This window comes from Balaenoptera borealis (assembly GCF_965194805.1).
Source record: "Balaenoptera borealis genome assembly, chromosome: 8".
Lineage (NCBI taxonomy): Eukaryota > Metazoa > Chordata > Mammalia > Artiodactyla > Balaenopteridae > Balaenoptera > Balaenoptera borealis.
The window spans coordinates 117,652,320-117,675,724 of record NC_138865.1 but is presented as its reverse complement, the minus strand read 5'-3'; the positions used below and the strand labels follow the sequence as shown (position 1 = coordinate 117,675,724).

Sequence of the window (23,405 nt, the reverse complement as noted above, 5' to 3'; positions counted from 1 at the left end):
AAACGCGGTAGAGCCATACAACGGAAGAGTATTTGGCCATTAAAAAAAAATTTAAAAAGAGTTCAGACACATGCTGCAACATGATGATCCTTGAAAACATTATGCTAAGTGACAGAGCCAGATATGAAAAGCCACGTATTCTACTGTGTGATTCCATGGATATGAAACATCTAGAACAAGCAAACCCACAGAGACAGAAAGTAGATGAGCGTTTGCCGAAGGGTGTGCGTGGAGGGCAGGTGGTAACTGGGAGTGACTGCTAATGGGTATGGGCTTCTTCCGTGGGAGACAGAAATGTTCTGGAATCAGACAGGGAGGATGATTGCACAAACCTGTTAATACACGAAAAATCTCTGAATTTTAGACTTTAAAAGGGTAAATTTTATGTAATATGAAAATCTGTCATGTGAATTATATCGTTAAAAAAAGGAGACGACGACAAAAAGCCCAATCCAATTAAAAGGCGAGTTAGATTTGATGATAAAGCAAGTGCAATTACATGCTGTTTCCCAGAGCATCACTTTATATACAAACACAAAAGTGGGTTAAAGGGAGTGGATGGAAAATACACATCATGACAACAATAAATAATTTAAGTCAGAGCAATGATACTAACACAGGACAAAACAGACTCCAAGACAAGAAGTGTTACGAGAGATAAAAAAGGATATTTGAAAACAATATAAAGGGACAATATGTCAGAATCATAAAAATGATAAATGTGCATAACAGCTTCAAAATAAATGAAGCAAAAACTGACAGAATTAAAGGGAGAAATAGATAAATCCACAATTATAGTAGACAGTTTAACACCTCACTTTCAGTAACTGGTAGAACTAGACAAAAATGTAAGTATATAAGATCTGAACAACACTACCAACCACCCTGACTAAACTGATATTTACAGAATGTGATATCCAACTTACAGAACACACATTCTTTTCAAATGCACTTGGAATATTCACCAAGACAGACCATATATCTTGGTCATAAAACAAGTCTTAATAAGTTGGAAAGAACTGTAGTCATACAGAATATGCTCTCTTGACTACAATGGAATTAAATGAGAACTCTAGAAAGCTCCAATTAAAACGATTGGTGAGCTAGAAAACAAACAATGGAGAAAACTAAAGCCAAAAGCTGTCTCTTTGTAAAGATTAATTAAACTAATAAGCCCTTGGCAGAAGTGAACAAGAAAAAGAGAAAAAATACAAATTACCTAATTATCAGGAATGAAAAAGGGTGATACCTGTATCACTACAGACCCTACAGACATCAGAAAAAAAAAAAAAAGGAATATTATCAACAACTTTACACCACTAAGTTCAACTCAAAAGAAAGGAACAAATCCCTTGAAAATCACAACTTATCAAATACTGACACAAAAACATCAGAAATCTGAGCAGCCCTATAACTAATCAAAGAAGTTAAATTTATTATCACAAACGTCTTTAGAAAGAAAATTCCAGGGCTAATCGGTTCCACTGGTGAATTTTATCAAGCATTTATGAAAAAAATAATACCAATCTAACAGAAACTCTTTCAGAAAGTAGAGAAGGAAGGAACATTTTCCAACACATCTTATGAGCCCAGCAAAATCTGATATCAAAACCCAAGGACGATATTAAAACAAAATTACAGACCAATATCCGCCATGAACACAGGCACCAAGAATCTTAACAAAATATCAGCAAATTGAATCTAGACGTAGGTGGAATTTATTCTAGGGATGCAAAGTTGGTTAGCATTAAAAAAATAAATCAGGGGGACTTCCCTGGTAGTCCAGTGGTTAAGAATCCACCTTCCAATACAGGGGACGCGGGTCTGATCCCTGGTTGGGGAACTAAGATCCCACATGCCATGGGGCAACTAAGCCCGTGCGCCACAACTACTGAGCCTGTGCTCTAGAGCCCACGAGCCACAACTACTGAGCCCGCGTGCCACAACTACTGAAGCCCACGAGCCTAGAGCCCGTGCTCTGCAACAAGAGAAGCCACCACAATGAGAAGCCCGCCCACCGCAATAAAGAGTAGCCGCCACTCGCCGCCACTCGAGAAAGCCCGCGCACAGCAACGAAGACCCAACGCAGCCATAAATAAATAAATGTATTAAAAAAAAAAATCAGCAAACTAGAAATAGAAGGGAATCTCCACAATCTGATAAAGAACATCTCCAAGAACCTTACAACTATCATCATATTTAATGGTGAAACACTAAACACTTTCTCCCTAGGATCAGGAATACAGAACTTGAATACAACATTGTACTGGAAGTACTACACTGCAATAAGGCAAGAAAAAGAAAAGGCATTTAATCTGTCCCCCCTATTTATAGGCAACATGATGGTTTATGCAGAAAATTCTAAGAAATCAACAAGAGCTAGTAAAACTAATGAATGCATTCAGCAAATTGTCTGGTACAAGATCCACACACAAAAATCAACTCTATGTATGTCTATATAATAACATCAAATACTAAAAAACAAAACTATTTTTTTTTTAAAAACCAGTACCATTTACGATAGTGTCAAGAAACATAAAATACTCAGGAATAAACATAACAAAGATGTTCAAGACCTCTATACTGAAAACTATAAAACACTGCTGAGAGAAATGAAAGCCCTAATAGAGAAAGTTTCACCAAGTTACTGGACAAGAGATTCAAAATTAAGATTTCATTTATCCAGAAATAAATTCAACACAATCTTAATCACAATGCCTGCAGGCTTTTAAAATACTGACCAGTTGATTCTAAATTTACATGAGAATGAAAAGAACTTAGAATAGTCAAATAATCTTAAAAATGAACAAAGCTGGAAAACTTACACCACTGAATTTAGAACTTACTATAAAGCTACAGTGTGGTATTGGCATAAGGATGAATAAACAGATCAACGGAACAAACAGGGTCCAGAAATAGACCCACACTTATATGATCAACTGATTGTTGGCAAAGGTGTCAAAGCAACTCAACAGGGAAAGAAAAGTCTTATCACAAATGGTGCAAAACAATCAGACAACCTAATGGATTAAAATGAACCCCGACCCCTATCTTACACCATATACAAATTAATACAACATGGATCACAGATCCAAAAATAAGCGTTAAAACTATAAAACATTAAGGGAGTATCTTTGCCACCAAGGAGAGACAAAGATTTTTTATAAAGGACACAAAAGTAAAAACCATAAAAAACACAAATTTGTAAGTTAAACTTCATCAAAATTGAAAACTTCTGCTCATCAAAACGCAGTGCTAAAAAACGAACAGACAAGGCAGGCAGCTGGAGAAAATATCTGTGAAATGTTAAGTCTCCAAGGACTTGTATCCGAACACACACACACACACACACAAAGATACCAGTAGCCAAATCGACATGAAAACGTGTTTATCATCATTAGTCATCAGCAAGATGAAAGTTAAAAGCACAACGAGATACCACTACACACCCACTACAATGGCTAAAAATAAAAAAACTCACATCAAAGGGCTGTGAGGCTGCAGAGCAACTAAATTCTCAAAATCGAGGCTGGGAATGGCATCACCAGCCACCATGGAAAAAGGTTTGGGTGCTTCTTATAAACCTAATCACACACCTACCCTTTAATTCAACAATTCCACTCCTAGATATTTACTCAAGGGAAATGAGCATATTATTCATAATGGAACTTTTGAATGGGTAAACAAATTATAGTATTTGAACAAATTATAGTATTTGATACAATGAAATATACCTCAGTAATTAAAAGCAACTATCGATATACAGAACAACATGAATGAATCTCACAAACGTCACAGCAGAAGGAAAGCTGTAGGACTCCATTCGTTTGCAGTTTGCAGTTAAGATTCATCGTAAGACAGGGAGGCCTTGGGCAGAGTCTTGGACACAGTCCGGGAGGGAGACTCGCTAGGGAGGGGCTGGGTGGTGAGGCAAGTGCTCTGTATTGTGACTCGGCTGTGCTACTCAAGCATATGCATCTGTCAAAACTGTAAAATTAAACGTGTGCCTTTCAATACCATTAAATTTTACTTGAAAACAAACAATCCAAAAGAATTTTAAAAGAAAATAATCAGGTTGGGGGGCGGGGTTGGGTGAAGATAAGAATGCAGAATGTCGGCACTTTGTTGAAACTCGGTGACAGGGAGCTACCTGGGGTTCATTACACTCGTTTGTTTTAACTTTTCCATTATAAAAAGTCTTTCTCCCTCTAAGATCAAGACCAGAGACCAAAGGAAGACATGGCTCTGTCAGGAAGCAACTGCTCGTCTGAGTGCCAACCAACAAGGATCTCTTCAGGGCACCGAGGCTGCTCCCTGCTCCACGTTTTCATTCCAACTTGCCGAGGAAAACAGTGGACTTGGTGTCAGAGGACTTCCAACCTTGGTAAGCAGAGACAGACCGCAGTCCTCCCTTCCTAAACCCTCAGCTGTGAGCCCACCAGCAAACACCGCCACCCACCTGCCCAGCCGTCATCAGCATCGGTGTCCAGGTCGTCAAGGCCCCTCAGGTTCTCCGCGTTGATGATGGTGGGCCTCGGCGCCCGTTCCACCAGCTGCCTCAGTGGACGGATTGGGCGGGTCATTCCCAGCCTGTTTTCTTTTCTGATGAGAGAGAGAAGGGTAAAGATGCTGGACTCGTGTCAAGTATACATATGGAAGCAAACCCAAATACTTTTCCAAACCTAAGTCCTACACTGCAAAGGTTCATGTGTGCCCTTAATATTAAAACCGTCTCCTTTTTAAAGAACACACAGTGAACAAATATATCCTCGAGAGAAGTTCTGCTTCATTCTTCAGTTTTATATGCTCAGGCTAATGTCTAGGGTAGCAGCAATAAACACTGGCCACACCTTCACCTGCCAGGAACTTGAAATCTCTTGTCCTGCCCCAGCCTCCTCACACACCCTGGGTCTTGAGCTGGTTTCTCTGAGGTCTCCAGAAGACAAAGCACTTTCACATGTAAGCCCACTATCTTGTCCAGTATCACCAACCAGGCTAATTTCTACATACGGGACTATAATGCAATAGCCTTACCCGTCTTGGTCATTCATCTGGAACTGTCTAAAAGGAACACGGGGTTCAAGACGGAGCTGGGGAAGGGGAAAAGTTCCTCGTCCCACTGCACTCTGGCTCTCGGATGACTGTGGCGAACACATCTGAAACATAACATCAATGAACAGGGTTTTCTGGTAAAATGACCCAGATTCTGAGTTCCACCTGCATTAGAATTTGTTTTGGAAAATGGGAAAAAGAAACAGGAAAGTCTTGGGGTTTCCCAATTAATCCTATCACCATCTCCCCCATTTCTTTCCTGCTGTCAGTACACAAATCTGGGGACCTGTGTCTTGGGGAACATACCTGCCTCTCCTTCTTCTAAAGAGCTAAGGCTAAGATAACACCCACATCACCAGGGAGAGAAGCCAGAGGCCCTTAAGATTTGAAAAGGAGGAGAGAAAATACAAAAGTAATGGAAGCCTCCAAAGTAGGGTATCAGGGCAAAGAAACTGGGAGGGAGAACCCAAGGTGGACATTCAACCACGTGAAGTAGGTTCTGCTGGACATGAACAATCTGACCTCACGGGGAAAAAAATGCACACTCCGAAGACTTACAAAAGCAGGAAGCATGTCATGGTATGTAGGTGGGTGGTATACATTCCCCATGAACTGTGAAGCCCCTTTTCGGACAGGCTGAGCCGGGCGGAGAGAGGGGTCCTTAGAATCGCTGGTACATGACGAGGAGGGGGCTCCGTCTCCCGCACTCGAGTTCCTGCTGCCCAGCTCAGTTGGGGAGGCGCTCAGAGACGTGGCAGAAATTATGTTTCGCCCACCGCCCTCCCTCCAGCTTGTCACATCTGGAAATTGAAAGGGGGCAAAAGGGGAGAGGAAAGAGGAGGGGGAGGAGGGATTGTATGAGGTTCTGAAGGTCAAGGGACCCCCCTCACTCACCAAAAAATTTTAAAAAATTAAAAAATAAAAAAAACAAAAGTGAAGAATCAGGTTGACTGGTCAAATCTGTCAGGGAAGGTGGGGGGCAGACGCCTGGGCCATGAATATGAACTTGCTGAGGGAGTCTGACTGTCAGAGAAACACAAAATAAGGTCCACTCAGAGAGGAGGCAAGTGGAAATGAGACGTGGTCTTCATCGACTCACAGAAACTACACCACCTCAGACCTAACACCCCAAAGAAACCAAGATGGTCCCAGTGAAAGCAGCCTTGGGTCATCTCTTCCACAAATACTGACCCCATTTCTTCCACAATCATGCTGACCTCAACAGTGCTCAGCACTGGACTTGACTTTAGAACCAGAGAGAGTTCCTGACACGTGTTCAAGCTCCACTCAGCACTGGCACCTCTAGTCAGAGACTCCCCAACTGTGAAGTGAAGCAGAGCTGCTCTCCCCACCGAGAGGGGGGCTGGAAGGGTCTGGGGCCCTCCCCACCAGGCCTCGCCCCACCTGCTCTGGCAGCGGCCTGTGGGGCCCTCCCACAGGTCACAGATTGAAACCTGCCAACCCTCTCTGACCATCTTTTTAAGATGATGCTTTCCACTGCAAATGTAGCAAAGCCTGGCAGAATTAAGAGGCCAACGAGGAATCAGCTGAGCCAAAAAGACTCCTCTTTTCAGTCAACTTGTAGTTAGGAGTTGAAACACGAAAGGTCCCTGAATACCTGACCCCTAAGAGAATGGAACCCAGGACCGGAGCCACAAAGCCAGAGACTGCTCCCAGCTCTTCAGGTACCTCGTGTGTGATCTTGGCCAAGCCCCGGTCACCCCTCAGGCCATCTGCTTCTTCATCTTCTCAAACGAGGAGATGGAAGTGATCCCAGAAGCTTCTTCTAGTTCTAAACTGTTATAATCCTACAGCAGCTCATCTTAATTAATCCCAGAAAGTTAAAGTTCTTGGCCTAAGGAATTTGATTATATATTTGGAGCAGCCAAAATAACCCAGCATAGGCTGCTGAAAAGGCAGTATGTTTTATGAGAGTTGCACAGTGATCGTTTCATTTATAGGATATCTGTTCTCACTTTGGGATACCTTGGGGATTAATCAAAACAAGCAGATAAAAGTCTCTCATATTTCAAAACCTGATCAACCCCCCGCCCCAAGGGCTACTTCAGAATCCGTGATTAGAACAGATGGAAAATCCCATTCCTAAACAACACCTTAAATATTAACCACCCAAGGCCACGAAGAAAAAAATAGTACCAGTAAGAATTGCTACACAATCCTGCTGACCCCCTTGGCCAGACCCCAGATGAGGGGTCGTGGAGACTAGTGCTGGGCCGGCTACTCAACCAGGGGAACGTGTTTTAAAAAAAACCAGATTCTAATTTGGCTGGGGATGGGCGAGGGATGGAAATCAAGACTTTTTAACAAACGCCCCAAGCGATTCTGATAGGATTCGGCCAAGTTTGGGAACCACTGATTAGAAAACAAGCTCCTGAATCGGGAATCACGTTAATTGACCCTTGGTCCGTCTGTCCTTGCCGTGACCACCCAGGTACAGCAGAACTAACATCTGATGACTGCTGGGAAGGCGGACAGGTCTGGCCCGACCCAAAGGACAAGAAAGGAGGAGTGACCTCCAGCCCAGCCCAGGGAATAAGTCCAGCAGATGCATGGATCAGGTACAGGATCAACGGTCGTGCTTTCCAGGCAAGGAACCTGGCTCCTCGAGAAACAGCATGCTTCTAAGAGGGCAGAAAGACAAGGGGAAATTCTGCTGTTCCCATGGGTGCCCAGACAGGGGCTGCAGTTCACTTACTCTGAGGGCGGAGGCTTGGTCCTGGCCCATACGACAGATCTAAGACGCCCTTTTCTTTGCCAGCCTTGTCCTGCCCTCCAGCTGCTTTCAGCGTCGGAAATTCCTCGGGAGAGAAGGATAACAGTCGGCTTGAGGCCCTTAAACCTGTCAAGAGAATTGGAAAGACGTATGGAGCAAGTGAGACCGGCATCCACAGTTCTCTGCTTTAACAACGGCACACGCTGGCAGCCACGCTGCCCGGAAGGGAGCTCCTTCCTGGGGTGCTGTCTGCGCTGGCCTTCTGTGCCCGCAGTGGCACTAGGGTTCCCTGAGGGTGACAAAGGGAGGCTGCCCGCAGACCGCACCAGGCCCCTTGCCAGCCACCCTGCCGGAGCTGGTCACAAAGGGCAGGGGGTAAGGTATGGCAGCGGTTCCAGCCCAGATCCTTCCCTCCCACTCCTGGAAGAAGGCAGTAAGGTCCTTCCGGTGGCCCTGGGGGGCGGATAAGCACGGTCTTTGGTGAAATCAGCCCAGTGAAGCCAACTGCTTTTGGGTGGAGGTAATGCCCTGCCCCCCAACGCCTCCACCCTAGATTTACACCCTCACCCTAGATTTATGCCTCTTCGTTTGTCCACTCCAGTTTACTATTTTCCACAGAGATCCTCAAGCCCTACAAGACCAAACATTTCACTCTTGCAATCTGGGAACAACTTCTTTGTTCTTTCATTCATTCCCCTACACTATGAACTCCTGCAGAGAAGAAGCCTTTTCTTAACTTTGTTCCAATCACTCACAGCACTTAGCACCGGGAACCTGCAATCATCTTTTCGATGAATAGATAATAATAAACGATGCATTTTAGGGTCCAGAGTGGGATTTGGTCCCTCTCCTGGAATACACAGCACATGTCCCGCACCACACAAACTTAGTAACAGCAATATCACACAGTAAAATGTCCAACTGTGACATGCCTTGATCCCTAGACAATACAGCCAAATCTGTCCCTAGGTATTACTGATTTGAGGACCTGCTAACTCAGGCAGACTTTGCCGGAAAGATGCAGCAGGGATTAGTGCAGATGCACAAGGTGGTGACTCATTCACCATCCCACTTAGTAAAAAGGTCCAGGGTCAAATGAACATGCCGGGGGGATAACTGGACACATTACCAACCAATGATTAACCTGAGAGACGATCGCCAAGTGTCGCAAAGGAGCACGACTGCTCACAGAGTGGCTTCATTATGTTAAAAGGTCATTGGCAAGAATGAAATACAAAAGTCATGCTTTAAAAATACGGTAGAGGGACTTCCCTGGCGGTTCAGTGGTTAAGACTCCGCGCTTCCACTGCAGGGGGAGCGGGTTCCATCCCTGGTCGGGGAACTAAGATCCCACATGCCGTGCAGAGCAGCCGAAAGAAAAAAGAAAACAAAACAAACAACAGCAAATGCCTAGTACTTTTTTTCTGCCTCAACAATCATGAAGGTATTATTCTAATCATGAATTAAACTTACCCTCCACAGATGAAAAAGATAAAGTGAAGAACTCAAAATCTCAAACCAAAGTAGTAGTATTCCTAAGGTTTGAACACTCTGTAATGTTCACCCACCAATTCCTCCTACCATCTGTTCTCTGCCATGAGAAACTGAGGCAGTGAAATCAGAGGCTTCTTCTGAGGCCCCAGATGGAGCCGCCGGTGGTGCTCTGGCAGCACAGCCCACTAGCCATGTGCCTCTGGTCTCTGCCTGAACCACACAAGCAGGCCTCCTGGGCCTGATCCAGGTGAAACAGACCAAACGACCACCTTCTACATGGAGAGAGTCTGTCAACTCAGGAAGAACCCTTCTGAGTTCCGAAGAGTCATGAAAATGTTTGCGGGCCACACCCCCAAATCCCCACAGCCCTGGTGGCATCGCGGGCTTGTGACCCCGGCGTAGGAGGGGAACCAGAAGCCGGGTTCCCGCCCCGGCCCCACCTGGTCGGCACGTGTCTGTTCTCTCCTCTTGGGCTACTGGGCTCTGCCATCTCCCAGACGAGCTATCACATGTTTACAGAGTATTTTACTGTTTTAGGATTATTTTCTAAATCAAGTTTTCTTTTGATAGGTAATACAATCAAAAGGTTCAAAGGTAAAAAGCCTTAAAAGCGTAAACAGAAGCCTACCTCCTACCCTCGTGCCCCATCTTCCTACTTCAAACACCCTCACAAAACAGGTAGTCTTCTGTTTCGTTCCTTCTCTCCCTTCCTCTTATGTTTCCTTCCAGAAATTTTTTTTTAATGCGCATACAACATTTTTAGAAGCATACTTTCCCTCTCCCCAGTTGTTTGCACAAATCGTAATATACTCTGCGTACTATTCCACACTTTTTTTCACTTAAGAATATGTCCTGGAGATCTTGCCAGAGCGGTAGAAAACTACTTTTTTTCCTTACAGCCAAGTAGTGTTTCATTAAAGTACCATCCTTTGACGGACATTTCAAGGGGCTGTGTCCAATCTTTTGCTATTACAACGTTGCAATGAATAATCTTGTGCGTGTCATTTCACACAGCTGTAAGTATCATCTACAGGGTGATTTCCTCCAAGTGGAACCGCCAGGTCAAAAGGTATCTATCCGTGCTGGTGTGTGACGGGCAGTGCCAATTTACACTAGTTTTTTTTAATCTCTGTAAGTTCTTGTTAAATTAAAATGAGTATTCCATTTACTTAAGGAAATCCCAACCTTATGGAAATGAAGGCTCTAGAAAGCAAAGAACCACTGTTAACAGTCTAGTGAGTCGTCTTCATCACGCCTCTGTGAAGACCTTGCTTCCGGTCTGAAGTGCCTTGTTGCATCCCCGCCCCACCTGGCCCCCCTCACCCTCCAGGCTGGGGCAGCCGGCTGAGCTCCCCCTGCCCTTTCTCCTCTAGGCGAGCTGCGGCTCCAAAGCCCCCAGCACACCTACGGGCTGAGGAAGGGGTGGCCTTCAACCGCACAGCGACCCGAGGCCAGAAGGGCCCGTCCTTCGGGCGTCGGAGTGGCAGGGGTGTGTGGGGAAGGCGGTGCACGGAGCTGGTTTTCTACTCTAAGCCATAAAACGTAAAGTCTGGCCAGGCCTTGGCTGACAGGGATACGCAGAGGGCAGAGGACAGAGGGCAGTGCCGGGACAGGGGCCAAGGGTGAAAAAGGCAGCCCGTGCTGGTTTACAGAAGAAAAAGCAACTGCGGTGTAGCCACTCACACCACCGTCCCTCTCCATCCAGCTCGGCGCGCCGCCCAGCGTGCTAGAAATACGCACGCCAACACTGGAAAATCAGGAGAGTTCATGTAGAAAAATCTGGATTTTTGGCTGCTCTCAAGAACACCCGCTGACCCTGGGCCCACATTCTCAAGGGGCTCCAGATGCTGGAGGGGAGCCAGATTTCCCTCTGCCCCAGCGCCCCCCAGACACGCCGCTCGGGGGCCGCTCTGCTCTGGGCCTGCCTCGGAGCCATTTCAGTCTGTGGCTCGGCATTCACTTAACACCCGGGGTGCTTCCCCCTTCCGCTCACCCCACATCGTCCCTGTGCTGCACCACTGCAGCCGTCGGAGTGCTTCCCCTGTGCCAGGCGGGACGCCAACGCTAACAAATACCACGCAACCTCCGCATGCTCTGGTGGCACTGCCCAAAAGCAAGCAGTTCCCAGGGCTGCTGCTGTACAGACCCAGGTCCAAAGCCAGCGCCCCGTAGGCAACACCTCCTCCCCGGGGGCCGGGGACTCGCTCCAATAGCGGCTCAGCCGACGAGGGAGCGCAGGCCCAGCGCCGCCGGGTCTCCTCCGCACACCTCGGGAGGGCTGTCCTTAGCAATAACGTTCAATGAAACCAAAGAGCTGACGTGCTCTGCAGAATCAGCACTTCCACCGCCGGGGCAGAGGCAGTAACTCGCTCAGGGACGAGAGTCCACAAAGCTGCAAGCCCAAGACTGCCTGGACAGAACTGAGCAGTCCAGAAAAGGCACACATCCCTCCCACCCGCCCAGCACAGCGCCACACACACACTTACCACCTTCGTGTCCTGCTGGCTTTCCATTCAGCTGTGCCCATGACTTTGGTCCACCTGGCGCTGAATTTGTATTCTGGAAGAAGGAAGACGATGAGAACAGGCCAGCCCAGCGGTCTGCTGTCCACTCCCTGAGCGAGTCAGAACAAGGTGCCCGCCCTCGGGTCCTCACCTTAGGTCCAGACCCTACACCGATGTACCCACTACCACCAGCCGGGCAAGGTCCAACCACGCGGGCTTTCCACGCAGCCTCCCACTCGGGCAGCAGCCCGGGGTCAGGACCCACGGCCACATGACAGACGAGGAGCAGGCCGGAGGGCAAGCGGCCAGCTCAGTCACACGGCAGAGCCAGCGCTGCGCTCGGAACATGCTGCCAAGCTGCCTCTCATGTCCACACAGAGCCACTCTGTCTTGCTCCAGGGACAAGACCAAACCCCAATTCTAGTGTGTCTGAAAAACTGGGTGGCGCTGCTAACAGAACACGCGCGCGGGAAAGCTCACGTGCCTGACGAGTCGCTGGCCGGGCCACACCACTTTCCACAATCACTGCCGTGCCACAAGGCACCACTCCCCAGGTGCGAGGCCTTCCGCCTCCACTGATCTGGGCTTGCCCGGCCCGGCTCGGCTCTGCTGAAAGCTCACCGCGCGCCAGGCACGGTGCTAGGCACACCAGGGTCACTTGGGTTAGACACTCAGCTAGGGAGGCGGGACCAGGACTTGCCCCCCCCCCAGGCTGTGCCCAAAGCCCCTTCAGGTCCCCAACCACTGAACTCAGCTACCTTCCCAACAACATGCTACTTCACAACTGAAGGTAAAGATACACAAATCCAAGCTGATGCAGCATGACGTTCCATCACGTACTGGACTAGATCCCGGGTAAACAGTTACCCCTTCTTCCCATCCTCCCCCTGCCGCTGCCACCACACACACTCAAGGCAGACGGCTGTCTCACCTGCCTTCGATGCAGAGCTGGGCAGGTGCAATAACCCATGTATTTATCACAGACTCGCCCTGCGTGCTTGACCTGAGTGGCCTGGAGTGCCCACGGTCCCCCGTGCAGACCACACAAGGGAAGTGCCAGCACCGTGACAGGGGCAGGGCAGCCCCTGTTGGGGTTGAACAGCCCCTGAGGGAAGGGCGAGGCTCCAGGCCAGCAGGAAGCAGAGGGGCCCCGGGGCACTGCCATCCCACAGCCTACAGCTTGGGGTCTGCAGCCGCAGGGACGGCCCCCGCCCTCACCCACCGAAGGCACTAAACCGGAAGAGAAGGCCTAGGGGCCATGAAGGGGTTACTAACACTGTGGCAAATCTCACCCCACAGCTGGGAACCTCCGGGGGTCTCCTCCCCACACCGTCCCCGCACGAGAGGAGAGCTGGTAAGTGCCAGGCGGAGGGCCCGCGTGCCAGCTCCAGGACAGGGCCCGACCCGACCACAGTCCCCGCGGCACCCGTGCTCCACAGGTGCCCAAGCCGCACACAGGCCCCGCCCAGGCCTGTTCGTCTCTAACAAGCTTGGAAGGTGAGTCTGACGTAGAGCCAGGGCTGTAGAAACAACCACGGCTCCTTAATCGCACTCAGCTTCAAATTCTGGGAAACAGACACGAACTCCACACTACGTGCTCTGACTGATCAGCAGGTCCCAGCGGATTTAGGCCAATGAACATGCAGTCTCGCATGAATGTGGATTTCTTCTTGCTTCTCCTTTAATTTCAAAGCACAGTTCAGTGTTGGGTAGGGAGGGTGTCCGTCTGGTAAAGCCATAAGCTTTCCCCGCAGGTGGGGACGGCACCTCAGTCCTTCTACTGCCCAGGCAGCAATGCGAACTGAGTCGTTCTTTCAAGGGAGCCAGTGAACGCCAGGTATCTGCCCAGGTTTCTTCTGGTCTTCTAAAAGGTTCAGACACCTCGTCTAGATTTCTAGCTACCGGATACTGGCCTCTGTAACCCACAGACAGACACCAACGGACCAAGTACAATCTGAGCTCTTGATTAAATCATGACTCTCTGTTTAGAGGCATATGAAGTGCATCGACAAATAAAGGATTATAGCTCAGTATTTCCCAGAGGATGTTCTGAGAGACACTAGTCTCTAGAGACATTCAATGAAAGAGGTTTCCAAGGACAAATACATTTCGGGACCGCTGTCCATGATGTCCTTTTCTTGGAGACTCACAGGACACATTAGCATACCGAAGACCCCGAGAGAAAGTATGATGTTAAGAAAACCAAGTGAAGGAGCTTGCTTCATTCTGTTTTCCAAACTCACCAGACCGCCGAACCTTCTGTAGCCTAACACCTGCTGTCTCCTTATGGCACTTGCCTCTGGGGAGACACTGCGGGGGCCCGATCTAGCCTGTAGCTGCCAGAGTGACTCGCCTCAAGCTAAGGCAACTGGAATCAAGTTAGGCGTCGATATTCTATTCTGCATCTGGGGTCTTTCCCAAGAGGCACTCGTCAGGTTTGCCTCTGGAATGAGCACGTCACGCAGAGCCACGCTTCTCAGCGACAGCTCCCATAGGTCCCCAGCGCCAGGGAGCTCAGAGGCGCCACGCCTAGGCAACCATTGGGACCGGGTCCCCAGCACCTACCTCCTGACTGATGGACTGTGTCGGTTTCTGCAAATTGGAGACAGATTTCTGCAAACCCGGCTGCGGCAGCAACTCCGGCGGCTGAGAGGCCGTCGCACTGGAACTAGATAAAGGCAGGACACACACAGGAATTAGACAGGCACCGGCCATGCCCACAAGGTCCCTCCACATTCCCGAGAGACAGGGCTGCTCGCTGGCTGGGAGCAAGACCTCCTCTGGCCAATAAAAATACCTTCCCCGGCAGACTCCTAGGCTGGCCAAGACAACGAGAAACTGGACCACGTGTGAGGTCTGCTCACCGACACCTGATAGGACAGGCCAGCCCTCTGCCTTTCCGCAGAGCCTTCTGTCTGCAAAGACTGAAAGCTCACGGCAAACAACGAAGTGATGGAGGATGTGCCACGAGGGAGACTGCGTCGGGGCAGGGAATGGGCTCTGAGCTCCCGCCCCTCACTCCTGACCAAGAGCTCACAGCTCCTCAGGGGCTGATCTCTTTGAAGCATGAGCAGATTTTTTTTTTTTAAAACCTTCTCTTGGCTTATAAAAGAAACATATGCTCGTGGTAAAAATAAATAAATACATGTAACAGAATTTGTCACGATCTCATCCTCCAGAGAGAAACTCAAGCAGATTTTTCTACGTATATTAGCATAACATTTTGTAACACAAGTAGGGTAACACCATACATACAGTCCGGTTAACTCGTGTTTTACTCAATGCCCTTGACATCTTTTCGTGACAACACATATGGATCTACTGCTTTCTTTTAATGACGCAGTACAGGTGGATGGGCCACAATGTGCCAACCTCCAATTTTTCTTCTATTACAGATAAAACTGCAACGAGCATTTTTGTGTACACATCTTGGCACACCTGTGTGTACGCAATTCAGTAGTCTAAGTTCTTAGAAGTGGGACAGCTGGATCAAAAGACGTTTTAAAGTTTAAAAGGTACCGTGGAGCTACCCTCCAGCAAAGGTGCATCTGTGGATCTATACCCCACAAGTCATCTTCTGAGAGCAACAAGAAAAGGTTCTGAAGGAAGATTTCTGCCAACTCACAGCCTTCCAGTCACTTTCTGTTCAACCTTCCCCCCGACGAGCTTCACGGGGGACAGCAATCCCCTGGCCAGAATCCGCCCGATGCCGGTGGCTCAGCTGAAGCCAAATTCTACACACATCCAAGGCTTAGTCAACCGAGCAACTCACCACCTGTGATTATTACACAATGAAGGCCACTGACCCTCCTCTCTCACATCACCTTCCACCTGAAATAGACGCTTCCAGGTGGTGTCACTTCTGTGGTCTCCAAACACTGAGTCCCAGCAGGTGTGGCCTCCCTACTCGGCCACCTCCCTGACAGCCTCGTGAGGATGTGGCCCAGGGGCAGCAGAGAAGCAGCACCGGGGTCTGCTGCCCCCCGCAACACTCACTCTTCACCTCCGGCTGGCAAACATGTTGCAGCACACTGGCCTCGTTGAAGATGCCTGATGCTTTTGATGCCACTGGTGCGTAAGACTGGATAGAAGGAGGGAGCAAGGCTGTGTCCTCTCTCTCTAGAACTTTCAGTAGCAGAGGCCTTTCAACGCTTGCGCTGAGCTGTCTGCAGCGTCTGCACTTGAGCAGAACGAGGACATCCGCCACGTGCCACCGCTGTGCCAGGCCCTGTGCTAAGTACGTGACCCGGGTCATCTCATCCCTTTCCTGTGGCCACCCCCAGAGCCAGGTGTGACTTGTACGTCACAGGAGGACAATGACGCTCAGAAGTCAAATAAACCAGGTCCCATAAACCAATAAACACCTGGCTGGAACTCACACACACCTGTCCAGTCCTAGAAGTCACACTATACCGTCAGTCAGGATGATCCCTCAGCCAACTGTTAGGAAATGTTTTAAAATTCAGTTATTACTGATCATCTGACCGAATTATTGGCTCACTCTCTACATCCTGTCTGAAGTAACTACAGAAGTTTTACAAAAGCTATTGGCCACTTCCAATTAGACAAAAGGACCCTGGTTAGCAGGCTGTGCTCTGGGCCACTTTTACTTTCTGGGTCCTGGCTATCAGCAGCCAGACTACAAGGCAGACAGGGCAAGAAAGGGTATGAGGCTGGACTGTTCTGTGTTCATGGCAAACCCCAGCAGCAGGGCTCTGCCTGCCAGCCTCAGCGAGGCCCCGTCCTTCCCCAAGCCCCTCCCAGCGCAAACCCCAATCCTCTTTCCTGGACACCCTACCGCTGGCTGGAACGCAGCAGGGCCACGGGCCACGGAAGGAGAAACGAAGGCTCAGGCGGCACACGCGTGCTTTCAGCGCCACCACACAACAGCGGCCACGACAGCCGCGCTGTCCCTCTAATGATGACTGCGGTGCCAGACCCCGGGCCTCCCAAGGCCCCCGCAAGTGCTGTGCTGGCAGGGGGCGGGCCTGCAGGGAGGCTGCGGCTGACCCCGAGTGCCTGGATGGGGGAGGGGGGGCGCGGGGGGCTGTCCTCGGTAACTGGGTCCTGCGGAGCACGTGCAGGTGCCTGTGTGGGGCGCTGCTGCCCCACAGCTGGGACAGCTCCTCCTCCTCCACCTGGGGCCCGGCACCCAGGGACCCCAACCAGAGTGAGGCGCTCAGCTCCGCCCACAGCGGCTCCTCTGGGAGAGATGAGCCCTGCTTAACAAGGCACAGGGGACGCCGGTCACCAGGGAAAGGCAGCTCACAGCAACACTGTTGCATCGGCTCCCAGAGCCAGGAAAAATGAAGGCAGGGAGCAAGAAACCGCGAAGCAGCAGGAGCCGGGGTGAAAGAAGCTTCCTTTGGAACCTGCCCAGTTCTCCAGAGCTGCCCCTGCAGGAGGAGAGGGTGCCGGGCCATGGACGAAGCTCCGGCTCCCGCCCCTCTGCCCGCCCCTCTGCTCTCACCTCTTTGGGTCTTGCTGATCCTGCTTGTTTCCCCATCCCGTTCCGTCCTTGGGTACTATAACGATGTTGGGGTCGTTTCCTTTGTTTTCAGACTTCAAGCTTGGCAGGTTTGCAGGCGGTGGCATACGCCGGGCTGTGGCAACTTTCCCGAGACTCTGTAAGCCATGTCTAGGAATAACTGCGTGGAGGGAGAGGTGGAAAGAGATGTTGCACAGAAAGTCATGGAAGGAAAGACGCCGGGTTCATTCAGCTGCTCTTCCAAACTCTAGGGGATAATGACAGAGGCAACCAAACAAAAAACAAGGGGCAGACCCGCCAAGGAAACACACAAAAAGCGTTTGGAAGTCACTTGCAGTCAGTCCTTTTACAAGCTCCTCACGGAGGACTGCAGAGACACAGGAGCCGCTGAAGTCTGTGCGGAGGCTTCCAGCTCACTCGTGGGCATAAGGCTCAGGGCGTTTAGGACGTGGGGGAGGGGCCAGGCCTAGAAACCTCCATCCCACAGAATGACAGCAGGACTGAAGGGACAGCCTCGCAGAGACCCAAGCCAAGCCTGAGCAGGGCCCCCGGCATTCGTAAAATCCTCAAGGAGTGTGGACAGAATCAATAGGAGCTTTCCCCACCAAGCTCCGGAATATCAGAACCATGAGACCCCCAAGGGGTAACTCTAATGCAAATTAAATTCCATTCTACCCATCGGGCTCAAAGTATCCATGGCTTCAATAGGATAAGACAGATGAGGAAATAATCCTAGTACAGCAGAGTCAGGATATTCTAGGCTCTGAAATCAGACATCAAATAGGAGCAGAGGGTGACGTGTTTCCCCTGAACTCCAGGATGACCACCACGTGCCCAGAAGACTGGTCTGCATGGACCATTCCTGTCTGACCAGGCAGGGGACTCTAGGTTTTCCTGATCCTTGACCTGGAGCTTCTCACTTAAGGGAAAGCATAAGGAACTGGCCTCCAACCCCCTCTTACCTGAGGATCTGATCGAGTCTACTGATTTTCCTTTATACTTATCAAACAGGCTGAGAGTCGAATACTTGCTTTTCCCATCCTTGCCCTTGGTTATTTGCCCCAAACGATCGGACATTGCGATGAAATGTCATCTAGTAAGGAAATTTTTCTCGGCACCGCTCCCGATCTGCCTTTGAAGTGGGGGAAGAAAAAAACAAAAAGAGTGTTAATCCACCAGAAGCTCTGATCCAGTGGACGGAATCCTTTAGGGATCATGGATCTCCTTGAAGATCTGAAGAAAGCTTTGGACTCTGTCCCTAGAAAGATGCCCTTAGCACGCACAGGCGGTCTTGCTCACGTCTAAAGAGCAACGCTAAGAACTCTCCCTGCCTGAAAATCAGCTGACTCTACCTACCACTCACCAACCACACTGAGATGTAAACTGCTACACACTGAGTCCTCTCCCTGAGTCAAGAAAAGCTCCTCAAGGTGGAAAAACAAATGCTCGTCCCTTGTAACACATCCACGTAACATCGAAAATAAGGTCGTCCTTATGGAAGGCTACTGTCCATTTCAAGGATGAGCAAACCCAAACCAAAGGGAAGCACACAGTCAGGAAATCACCCAGGAACAGCCGGGTGCAGGTACCTTTCAAACTAAAGAACCAGCACCCAGAGGGAAACACCTGCTCGGGCAACAAGAGCAGGGCTCTCTGAGGTGTAGACGGGGCAAACAGAGAGCAGGCCTCCCGGGGCAGAGCCCACGCGGCTGCACCGTCCACTCCTGCTCTCCACTCGGAGAACATCTTGAAAAACCGAACAAGGAAGAAGCTTCTCCCCTCTGCCGCCTTCTCCCTTTCTACAGGCTCCTCAGGAGCACGTTCCTCACTCACTTCCTCGCTCATCCACTTCAATACTCAGCGAGGCCACGTGCCAGCTCCAGTGCCTTTTATTCCACCCTCACTCTTGGCCTCGCTGGTTCTAAACTTGACCGTGGAAAATTAAAACTTGTACAAGTGACCATTACCTCCCATTAGAATTAATGTATGGAAAAGAAAGCTGAAGCATCAATTTGGGCATGTCGGTAAAATGACAAGACGGAGGTAACTGTGAAAACAGCCATGACTCATAACAGGCACTTGGTGTAGCTGCAGCAGGAAAGTCTGTCATTTCATCCTATCCTGAAGCCACGCTGGCCAGAAGAGCACATCCAGTGAGCTGGGTACATCCATCCTTTCATTCATTTCACATGAAACCTGATACTCAAGACCCGCTGGTCACTGTCCCAGGTACAGGAATAGATAAGCACGCAATCTGTATCCGGAAACACTCATGCACCTCAACGGATGCCTAGGGGTGAGCGTCGTGAGCTGCATACGATGGGCGGGGGTCACCTACCAGGTGCAGCTACAGCCAGCCAAGGGAGAGGCTCACGTGCAGCACCCAGTCCCCAGGAGGCGAAGCACGCTGCAGCGTCCAGGAGACAGGGCTCCGTGAAGAAACCAACCAGCAGAAATGCTCAGGTGCTCACCAAGCTCACACGTCAGAGCGCGCAACGCCAGCCACCCTCCCCAGTGCCTGCCCCACATACCAGGAGCAAGGGACAGCGACGACAGGCAGGGAAACCAGCCACAAGGGTCCAAATTCAGGTTTTGATGCCAAGGGTTCCAGGACACACCCCTTTATCTTTAAATCTCCCTCCCCGAAGCTGGATCCAGTGAGTTTCTGCCAAAGTCAGAACTAGTAATAACCTCCCCCCGCTGCTTCCCCCAGACTAGGCTGTAAGCCCCTCCTCCAGGAAAGGGACTGGATCGTGTTTGTATCAGACCAGTAATTAATAGGCTTTCAAATGGAAAACAACCTGAAATTCTCCATTGAGACAAGATGAGATCTAATTTTTAGACACTTGTCATATCAAACCAACAGAAAAGATCACTGGGGTAGGAACATGAATCCCTTCCAACACACAGGCGCACGCACCCATTCCACTATCAACAAAAGCCCTTGAGACTGCCACCAAGGTGACAGCCACACGTGGCCCCAGCCTGCACAGCTCAGTCTAAAACAGGGGCTGGCAAACACTAGTCAGGGCCCCAGCCAATGGCCTGTTTTGTAAGGCCCTCAAGCTAAAAATTATTTCTTTTTTTACAGTTTTCATACTTGTTTTAAAGAAACAAAAAATATGCAACAGGACAAGCGGCCTGCAAACTTTGCTGACTCTGGGTCTAAAAGGAAAAGGCTTAATAAACAAGCACTTTTGAAGGTCTCCAGGTGGGAAATCTATGGGTAGCCTGAGAGGGCAGCCCTGAAGAGGCCCTACAGCTCCAGCGGGGGTCCAAGGAGGGGCCCCGGCAGAGGCATGGAGTCTTTTATTCATCCGTGGGAGACCATTCCCACTGGGCTATAACTGGGATACTGAGGGACTCCTGGCACTCTTTACAAACTCGTGTGACCTGCTGAATAACAAAAACGTTCATGTCCTAATTCCCAGAACCCGTGAATATGTCCCCTTCTCAGGCAAAGGTGTGATTAAATTCAGGATACTGAGCTGGGGGGTTATCCTGGATTATCTGGGTGGGCTCAAGGTAGTCACAAGGGTCCTTACAGGAGGGAGGCAGGAGGGTCAGACTCTAAGCGGCTGACGACAGGAGCACAGGCTGGAGGGGTGCTCTTGAAAGTTGGAAGAGGGCCACAAGCAGAGGGATGCAGGCCGCCTGGAGAAGCTGGAAAAGGCCAGGGAACGGATTCTCCCCCAGAGCCTCCCCCAGAAGGAGCACAGCCCAGCCGACGCCGCGATTTCAGCCCAGCAAGATTCATTTCAGACTTCTGACCTCCAGAACTCGGAGAGAACACATCTGTGCTGTTTTCAGCCACTAGATCTGTGGTAACTTGTCACAGCGACAAGAGGAAACTATTACAATCGTTTATTCAACACGTTTTTACTAGGCAGGCACTGCCATGTGCCCAAGCCCTGAGCTGGGACTGGGATACAGCAGAGGATAAAATGGACACAAGCTCCACCCCCACATCCAGCCTACAGAGATGACGGGACTCACCCACGGTCACACAGCCGATTAATAAGAAGCATGGTCCAGAATCTCTCACTTCAGCACAATGATGGAAAATGCTAACTCACAGCTACATCTCTGCTGTCCCTGACCACAACTTTCACCTGACCACTGAACCTACAAACACCTCTGAACAAAGCCAGTGATGCCCCCTTCCCAGCCACACAACTTGCAGGACTACAGATGCCGCATCATTTATTTAAATCCAGATAACTAGTTCTTTACTAAATTAAAAACCAAACCAACAAAGAGAAATAAAAATTATTCACCAGACATTCTGGGCCATCAAATTGCTACATTAAATCTTAACATGCTTGATTTTTTTTTTTAATTTATTTATTGTATTTATTTATTTTTGGCTGCGTTGGGTCTCTGCTGCTACACGCGGGCTTTCTCTAGTTGCAGCGAGCAGGGGCTACTCTTCGTTGCGGTGCACGGGCTTCTCACTGCGGTGGCTTCTTTTGTTGCAGAGCACGGGCTCTAGGTGCATGGGCTTCAGTAGTTGTGGCACGTGGGCTCGTAGTTGTGGCTCACGGGCTCCAGAGTGCAGGCTCAGTAGTTGTGGCACACGGGCTTAGTTGCTCTGCGGCATGTGGGATCTTCCCGGACCAGGGCTCGAACCCATGTCCCCTGCACTGGCAGGCGGATTCTTAACCACTGAGCCACCAGGGAAGCCCAACATGCTTGATTTTTAAAAATCAAATGTCCTATAATTCTGAAACTTGACCAGAAAAATTCTTGTTTCTATAGATACTACTAAAAAGTCTTCTTAAAATCTGTTAATCCATGGGAATGTAAATTGGTGTAGCCACTATGGAAGACTGTTATCAAGTTTCCTCAAAAATTAAGAACAGAACTACCATATGAGCTGGCAATCCCACTTCTGGAAATTTATGCAAAGAATATGAAAATACTAATTTGAAGAGCTACATGCACCCCTATGTTCATCGCAGCATTATTTACAATAGCCTAAATGGATGAATGAATAAAGAAGATGTGGTATATACACACAATGGAATACTATTCAGCCATAAAAAAAGATGAAACTTTGCCATTTGCGACAACATGGATGAACCTTGAAGGTATTATGCTAAGTGAAATAAGTCAGACGTAGAAAGACAAATACTGTATGATTTCAACTCATATGTGGAATATAAAAAACCAAACCAACAAACAAAAAAACAAACGAACAGACCAAAGCAAACAAAAACACATAGATACAGAGAACAGAGCAGTGGTTAGAAAGGAAGGGGTGGGGAGAGGGCGAAATGGGCAAAGGGGACCAACATATGGTGACAAACAGAGACTAAATTTTTGGTGGTTGAGCACACACCGGGGCATACAGAAGTAGAAATATAAGGTTGTACACATGAAACATATAATGTTATAAACCAATGTTACCTCAATAAAAAATAAATCTTAAAAAAAAAGCCTGTCAGTCCAAATTTCTGCCAGTTCACTGATACAAACCGATCTTTCTCTGATTCTGTACTTCCTGGGCCCATGGGCAGAGGTTAGAGTAGACACAGAGAGCTCTCAGTGGGTCTTCCTGGTGACACCATGCTTCTCCGAACTCACCAGTCCCCACACTCACCCTCAGGGAGCACCAGGAGACCAGAGCCTGACCGCACCCCCGCTTCTGGCATCCCAGAAAAAAATAAAGAAAAACTCTGGCCAAGGGGAACTAAGAGGTATTAGTTGGTCAACACCTGTTGCTTGAACTATGTCCTCTAAATAAATTCAGCCATTCAGCAAACACCAATTGAGCACCTACTATGTTTAGGGAATATGCTTTCTATTCCTTTTGACAAGAGCCCCTCGGTGAAGCCAAAACAGGGAACACACTGGACTAACGTCTGCAACTAAACCCATACATGCACTTTTTGGAGGGACCCTTCTCCCACTTTTTAACCAAGTTTTGCACACTACTGGCCTCTCTACACCTCAGTTTCCCCACCTACAGAACTGAGGGGCCAAGACAAGATTTCACAAATGCCAGAGGGTTCTAAAATCAAACATGTCAACGTTAATAACCCACAGCCATGGAACTACACGATTTATTGTCAAAGCAGCCATGTCTCACCACACATCGGGACTGGATTCTGTATTTCTATAGAAATCTGGG

At 49.1% G+C, this 23,405-nt stretch overlaps 1 protein-coding gene across 23 annotated transcripts in view; it reads right to left on the bottom strand.

The window, feature by feature from the left end:
• Positions 1-23,405, bottom strand: part of PRRC2B (proline rich coiled-coil 2B) — an 87,837-nt gene that overhangs the window by 41,736 nt on the left and 22,696 nt on the right. For 21 of the 23 annotated variants that reach the window (XR_014247075.1, XR_014247076.1, XM_082400675.1 and 18 more), the window contains exons 2-9: positions 18,235-18,404; positions 17,255-17,432; positions 14,350-14,452; positions 11,767-11,839; positions 7,769-7,912; positions 5,611-5,852; positions 5,035-5,156; positions 4,460-4,602 (exon numbers count right to left, since the gene is read on the bottom strand). Coding sequence is in view for 21 of the 23 variants with exons in the window: in XM_082400675.1 (XP_082256801.1) it covers positions 4,460-4,602; positions 5,035-5,156; positions 5,611-5,852; positions 7,769-7,912; positions 11,767-11,839; positions 14,350-14,452; positions 17,255-17,432; positions 18,235-18,349 (1,120 nt within the window). In the remaining 2 variants the exon portion in view is untranslated. Of the gene's footprint in view, positions 1-4,459; positions 4,603-5,034; positions 5,157-5,610; positions 5,853-7,768; positions 7,913-11,766; positions 11,840-14,349; positions 14,453-17,254; positions 17,433-18,234; positions 18,405-23,405 lie in introns of those variants that run through there. The other 2 variants (XM_082400674.1, XM_082400676.1) reach the window with 2 other exon arrangements.